The following is a 7,568-nucleotide window of genomic DNA, read 5'->3' on the forward strand; positions in this document are numbered from 1 at the left end:
TCAGTTTAGTCCAGCGTTTAAATTTAGGAACCGCTTTTTTTGTGTTGTGTTGTTGAGTAGCGCAAATGCCCAAATTAAGGACTGGGTGCCTGGTCATGACATTGTTATGGATACGGACAAAGTCGTGTGGCGGTATTGTGTGTATGTACAAAGGGAGTTGGCACATGCAACACTATGCCTTCCACACATACACACACGCACTATAACATAAACACAGAGCCCTAAAACGTGCTCTTTGCCATGCAAGGGAGATTATTTCCGATTGCACCCAAATAAAGAGATATTCCAACGACCTCATTCACCCTGTAGCCTGCTTTTTTAAGCCATGCCGGGCCCTTGTTTGTGTGTCTGTGTGTGTGTGTGTGTGTGTGTGTGTGTGAGAAAGTGTCAGTTTTGTACACAGAGGTCACACTGATCATTCCAGACTTCTTGAGTGCATGTTTGTGTGTGAGTGCTTTCTCTGCCTATCCAGGGAGCTTCCTGGATAAACGCAGGGACAGCTGACAGGAAGTGTGACAGCAGAGCAACCCTTTTTTTAGCCAGGCCTGGCACAGACATACTGGGTGGACCCTGTAAAGACCCTCCAATGACTGGTGTAGGGCACCGTTGGTAAGACCTTCCCTAAAGGAGAGTTGCCTTTCAGAATAAAACAGTTGCCCTTTTATAAAAACCTGCCGGAGCCCGGAGGCTGCTTGATGGCCCTTTGAACTGCTTTACAGTCTGACACGGTGTGTGTGTGTGTGTTTGCGTGCGTGCGTGTGTGTGTGTGTGTGTCCACTCATTCACCAAACCACAAGATTACTCTTCTTTGTGATCAGCAGCACCAACAGAGTGAGGAAATGCATCAGCAGTGACTCCAACAATGTCAGGAAACACAGTCAGAATGGCATCTGATCCCTGTATGACTGGTGAGGATTGCCTGTCACACAGATTTGGGGTCTTCCCAGCTAATGTCCCCCACTTATTTTTATTAGCATATCTTGACACAAACCAATATCTCCACTGCAAAGCTTTTGTTAGAATGTCCTCTGAAAGTAGTGTCTGATTTCATTTGATTGCCCCGAATTAAGGAAATAGTCTAGACACGAATAAGAGGTAATCAAACCGATGAATGGAAGAACATTTTATTAATGTCCTATTGTTTGACAAAGAAACATAGAGCCAAAAACATCACTCTCATCTGCACTGTTAGGGGGCTTGATAGGAGGGCTGCAATTTCTCTGGAAGGCAGATATTGACTGTGGACGGAAAAATCACTGTAGGAACAACAAATAACCTGCACTCACTGTTGTTTTCATCCTGGACATTTATATTTGCTTCACTGAACAGGAGGTGAGAGTTTACTCTGTGGAGAGAATATAGCAGGGCGTTGGGTTTCTCCGGTTTTTGATCGGCTATAAGAAAGATGGATGCAAAGCGGCGCTCCACTGTTCCGCTGCTGGCTTTCGTTGGCAGCGGAGGGCCGATACGGGGTCACAGCACGCAATCTGTTCTATGACCCCCTGGCTTTTTTTTTTTTTTTTTTTTGTGAAAACATACACATGAACAGTCACGCGGACACATGCACGCAAGCGCACACACACACACACACACACACGCACCCGCCCACCTGGACTGAGATAACAAGACTGCGCGGAAATGCCAGCCAAGTTCTCGTGAACAGGCATTGAACTGGGCAGCTTCAGCAGGCTCTGTTTGGATTGTTCTCTCGACAATATCTGCCAATTTATCCTTGACACAGGGAGAGGCAGCCTGGAATAAAAACACATTCCACTCTGAGGACTGAGAGACAGTCTTCCTATTGTTAATTCCTATAACATTTAGATAAAACTGCTCTAAGCTTGTCAAAGAAAACAAAATATTTCAAAAATCTTTTTTAATTTCTGTTTTCGAGCTGTGTATTCGAGTTCTTGTTTGGCCTCACATAGCTCAAGCTGCTTTATGAGAACCTGCCTCACTTAAATTTCCCATAAACCTCCTTTCCTGCTATAGATAACTGCTTATCGTCATGGAGACAGTTCGGTAAATTGCTGGAAATGAGTGCCGTACTGCAGAGGACTGCAGCTACATCTCTGAAAAGACATATGACCACATCCATTGAGAGCCTGAGCGAGCACCTTTGTTGAAGGTGCTGAGTTCTGGATTCTCTCATTTGCTCTCCAAGAAAACAGTGTTAACAGTCAGTAACTCCCCAACGGATATTAAATAGAGCCAGCATAAAGTGCTGTTCCACCTTGTATGAACTTTTACTGGCATATAATTGATGCCTTTCTTCTCTACAGCCAGAGCTTCAGATTTGAAAACAGCCATTAAATCAAAGATATTTCCCTGAATTTTTTTTTCTTCCTCCTCGAGAGGTTATGCTCATGATCCCGTGTAAGGCTCATCCACTTCTCCACACCTTGGCCTATCTATTATTCCCAAAGCGCTTTCTCTTGAGTGATTTAGTGCCTCCGTATTTTGACAGTATTTGGATGGTAGAAAGTGTACGCTTAGACACAGGAGCAACACACACTTCCCCACATAGAAATCTCATCACTGTATTCAGAAAGAAAAGGGACTAAAACCTCCATGTGCACAAGCCTTTTGTCTAGATTGCAGTATGTGATTGTTTGGAAAAATGATAACTGAATAAACGAGTGTCATCGTTAATTTATGTTAGCTTACACTTTATTTTATTCAAAATAATAAATATTAACACTGGTATTTTTTTACACAATATCTTAAACATTAAATACAGTTTTCACATAATTAGTCTTTTCCTTTCATTGAATATGCACATCTCTGTACCTTTCAGTCCATTCAATATGCATTTACTAATGCACTTTTGAGTTCTCTCTCATCCTCACTAAAAGGTTTGCTTTTCAAACCGGATGCTTGTCTTTGCTCCATTATTCAGCCCTCGTGATGAAGTATGCAGTGGTCCTCTCTCTCCCTTTCCCCTTATAGATGAAATAGTACGGTTACTGGCAAATGATAAGTCATGTACAATCCCAGAAGTTCCACGGTTTTCTCTTTTACCCTGTGCCTTCCCAAGTCCCATATCCCCAGCTGAAGTGACCAAAACCTCACTGGGTGAAAGGGGAAGAGTACATTGTATGTGTGTGTGTGTGCATGCATGCGTGCCTGCATCCACACAGTCATTATTCCCCTGGGAGCTGGGACCCAGAGAGCAGTACATTCCACAGTGTGAACAGAACCATGGGGAGAAAGGGGGGGGGGCTTCAAACAGCTCCAGGGGTTACAGTGCAAATCCCAAAAGAATATGTTTAAATCTGGTTCTACTGCAGTCCCTCCCATAGACACTCACACACTATCCCTAGAACCTCTCCGCCCCCCCCCGCAGTGTTTTTATTTTACACTGTCACATTAAGCACTATAAGCCATTAAATGTAACAGTGCATCTTATGACTGTAATCTTCTCTCACAGTGGAGTCTCATTTTCTTTGCCTGGGGGAGTGTGTTCTCAAAATGTGTCGTTTTGAATAGGTCCATTTATCTGGTAAATCTCGGCTTGAATGTCTACCTGCCTTTGAGGCATCGAGTTCACAGTGCAATAGTTGTTCTAGATCTTCCCTTATCTGAGCTCGACGTGCGCTCCTGAGACCCAAGTGTCATGTGCACAAAAGTTTTTATACAATGGAAGACTCAGAAACAAAGAAAGCTTTCATAGTCATAAACAACATTATCACCCAACTTGACTGCATCAAACATAGTGCTTCTTCTTCAAGTGTCCCTTATGGGCACCTTTACTGTTTTTTACAGTATGCTGTGCTTTTTTTATATGATGGTTTCTAGGAGAATGTGTTGTCCTCATAGCCCCCATGCAGTTCATATAACTAGGAAGCAGGTCATTTGCAGCTTCCTCAGATCCCCAGTTTGACTCTATTGCCAGATCCCTGTAGCTCTCACAGGGGTTGGGGTAGCATGCAGCCTCACCCTGCATGGGGAGGTTAACATGGCTCCCTGCTTGGTAAGACTGCGACACCTCCGCTGGAAGTTCTGGAGTCTGCTGCCCGGCCGGTACCTGCGCAGACCAAGGTCGGCAGTCTTCCTCCCGGGCACGGTAGCGCTTCTCCAGGTTGTGGGAGATGGCGAGCTGGAGGAGGTGGAGGAGCTCGATGAGGTTGAGGAGCAGGGAGATGGCAGCAATCACCTGAGTGTAGATGGTGAAGATGGTCTTCTCCGTGGGTCGAGAGACAAAGCAGTCCACCGTGTGAGGGCAAGGGTACGCTACGCACTCGAACTTTGCCTCGATGAAGAAGCCGTCGTAGAGGAGCCACAGCCCTATTATGAAGCCAGCTTCCAGGAGGACTTTAAACAGGATGCTGAAAGCATATGCACACAGCAGCCTGCCTTTCAGTTTAGGCAGCTCAGGGGGCGGCTTGACAACTTTTCTACATTTCCCAACATTCTCTTGTTTCTCCGTCTCCTCTGCATTGTCTTTAGTCGCATTCTCATCATCCCTTTTTACAACAACTTCTCCTCGCTCACTCCCGCCACCTCCTTCCTTATAATTTTCCTTCTCTTTCTCCTTGCCCTTTCTAGCCCTCATAGCCACATATCCAAAATAAAAGATAGTCGGCGTGGAGACGATGATGACTTGGAGGACAAAGTAGCGAAAGTGGGAAATGGGGAAGGCTTTGTCATAGCAGACGGCAGCGCAGCCAGGTTGTTTCGTGTTGCAGATGAAGCCAGCTTGCTCGTCATCCCAGGCAGATTCGGCCGCAGTTCCCAGGACCAGCATGCGAAACAGAAAGAGTACAGTAAGCCAGATGCGGCCGATGCCTGTCGAATACTCCTGGCCCTCCTCCAACAGGTGCTCCAGGAAGGTCCAGTCAGCTCTGGACATCCTCTGCTTCTAAGAGGGACAGTTGGTAGATTGAGGATGGATGGATTGATCAGGGAGAAATGAGAGAACGTGAGTTTCCTTTTAAGAAATTTTATGCCGGCACACAGAATTTTTGTAACATTTTGTAAAATATAACCAAGGATCCTAAATAAGCATAAGTTCTTTTAAGAAGGGCAAGTAAAAATCAGTACAATTTTCTGCCTTTAAAAAACGTTCAGCAGCAGAAAAGTGAAATTTGCAGTCTCGATATTGAAAGTGTGAAACTGTACAGTCTCATATTCACCCTGAGGGGGATTCTATAATAAGGCAGACAGGTTTAATTTATTAATCTAAGATTTTTCCACAGTTTTATAAAATACACATTATCTGCTTTTTCATACTAGCATTTGATTCTTTTATATCACTTTGGAAAAACTGTCCAGCTCATCCAATCATTCTTAAAAATATTGTGACGCCTCTTTTTTGTGAAATAGTGTCAGGTCTGACCTGATGGAACCCAACTGTTGCCAAACAAACCACCTTCAAATCACCTCTTTAGACCCTCGACTGCCTGTTCAAATTGTGAGCTGTTGTATCAGATGATTGGATCCTGCCCACGGGTCTAGATGGAGTTGTTATGCAGGTCATATAGTTTAGCCACCTTTTCATTTACTGCTACGTTGCTGAAACTCCCTGGCTTGAATGTTCTGCTTCACACCTAATTGGAATATTTCATATCCTATACAACATTCTCAAGGGTTTTCATAAACACACAGCTAATGTGTAAGTCTTTAATCATTTCTATACACAGCCAATGAGCTAAGTTTCTCCGACCTCTTAAGTATAATGGTGTATTTATTTTCTACTAAGTAACATGTGTATCTGACTATAGGCCCCTATTAGTTCTTCCATTAGCTCATACTGTTGTTCGGGTGAGCTCCAACTCCTCATCATAAAGATGTGAAAAACAAGGCCTCCATACACTAAAATAAACTAAAACAAAAACACATGGCACATAAGTTATTTTATATGAATGGAAACATTGTGCACTTTCACTGTTCACAGTCAAACTGGAGTAAATGAATCCAAGACAGGCCACTCAAAGTTTCACAGTATACAGGAGAATCATGTACATTATTTAAAAAGATTTATTAAAGCAGATTCAAATTATATAAAGTGAGTGACTTCATAAAACTAATGATGTATTGAAGGACAGTTGTTGGACATTGTTGATGATAAATGACAGGAAGCTCAACATGCATGTGCACACAGACACACACATACACACAACTAGCACGCACACAAGCATCTGAATAAACATCCTGTGCGGGGGAGTCGAGACACTGCTGTGACACTTGTCTATTTGTTTAGAGTATTTATGTTTTTCTGTTATTTCTTCCCCTCTGAGACAAAAAACAACTTTTTTCTAATTATGAAAATACAAACTCCTCTGACAGGATGAGACAAGACAATGGGCTGTCAGGGATTGTGTCCTGCTGAACAGGCACAAAAATGATAACCAGGCTGATCCACTTCAGGGAGTATTGTCTTGAGGATTATTATTATTATCTCTACAAAACATACCACAGAATACCAGTTCGCCATTCCAGATAGAAAAATAGCTTAAGATAATACTGTATATATACAACCAATAAATCATTAGAGCTACACACACTACAAGTCACAATAGACTTTTAATAGGACTATTGAGAGGTCTACTTTTTAAATCTTTTTAATTTCACTAGGTGTATTATTGGCATACTTTAAATTCTTGTTACGTCAAAGAAATCACAAATTAAAAAAACCCCAGCTACAACAGAGCAAATAATCGTTATAATAATAGTAATTTCTATAAAAAATGTGAATGTAATTTAACAAGTCTGACTGAAACTTTAAAAGTTCAGACACTCTGAAATTCACTATAGGAATACACAAGGTAAAGAAAAGGTAATGAACCAAAAGTCATTAAGAAAGTCTTCTGGGATTCATGAGACACCTGTAGAAATGTTATTCTGTCACTTTGGGGGATTAAAAACTACAAATGCTAATTGACATCTACTGAGAACGACAGAGACATATGATTATGACCCTATAGGAATAAAAAATAAAATTTACACATATACAATCCTCATCAGATTATTTTTTTTAAATTATCGAAGAGACTTCTCACCTTTCTCTCTCGTGAAGCGGTGTTTGTCTCCTGTCTGTTTTACCGGGCTCAGCACCGAGTGTGCTTTTACTGTCACCCTAAAGTCTCCTACTGTTTCCTTACAGACGTGGTCCACACAACTCCAGTCGACTTGTGTGAGCCCTCTTTAAAAAGAATCGATGTAATCGGAAAAAGTGGGGCGAACTTTCCCATGCCTGCTTTATGGGCCCTCCCTCAAGAACTCGGTCCAGGAAATGGGATGGATGAACTCAAAGTGGTTTCTGGTTGAGTGCGCTCCGACGTTCAGGGCTTAACTTTGTTTAAACACCAACAATTTGCATTAATTACATCGGAATATCGCCTGCCTCCGGTTATTTAAAGGTTGGAGGTGAAGAGGCTTGGAAAGAAATCGAGGACATTGCAGTGGGGGGAAAAAAAGGGTCTGAAATGTCATGTTTGCATAGACTTTCATTCACAGTCGGTGCAGCTCCGTTAAAATAAATCAAGGCATTTCAGTCATCATAAATCAAAACACGTTCTATCTTTCTCCTTTCAGCCTCCTCACCCTCACTTTTATTTTTAATTACA

General features: G+C 42.4%; 1 protein-coding gene across 2 annotated transcripts; it reads right to left on the minus strand.

The window, feature by feature from the left end:
- Window positions 1-2,652: 2,652 nt before the first annotated feature.
- On the minus strand, window positions 2,653-7,166 carry gja4 (gap junction protein alpha 4). Of its 2 annotated transcripts, none has more exons than XM_023431005.2 (2): window positions 7,002-7,166; window positions 2,653-4,858 (listed from the first exon to the last, which is right to left on the minus strand). In XM_023431005.2, exon 2 carries the CDS (start codon window positions 4,850-4,852, stop codon window positions 3,707-3,709), a length of 1,146 nt encoding a protein of 381 aa, XP_023286773.1. In that variant the 5' UTR covers window positions 4,853-4,858; window positions 7,002-7,166; the 3' UTR covers window positions 2,653-3,706. The 2 variants fall into 2 exon arrangements, with proteins under 2 accessions (XP_023286773.1, XP_023286772.1); XM_023431004.2 differs by having other exon boundaries at window positions 2,653-4,861; window positions 7,002-7,165.
- Window positions 7,167-7,568: the final 402 nt, after the last annotated feature.

Source organism: Seriola lalandi, unplaced genomic scaffold (assembly GCF_002814215.2).
Source record: "Seriola lalandi dorsalis isolate HSWRI2012SDOR001 ecotype SW California unplaced genomic scaffold, Sedor1 jcf7180002054916, whole genome shotgun sequence".
Taxonomy (NCBI): domain Eukaryota; kingdom Metazoa; phylum Chordata; class Actinopteri; order Carangiformes; family Carangidae; genus Seriola; species Seriola lalandi.

What these genes read in the sequence shown, in the direction of transcription:
- gja4 (XM_023431005.2), bottom strand. Translation starts at nt 4,852, where the DNA reads ATGTCCAGAGCTGACTGGACCTTCCTGGAGCACCTGTTGGAGGAGGGC.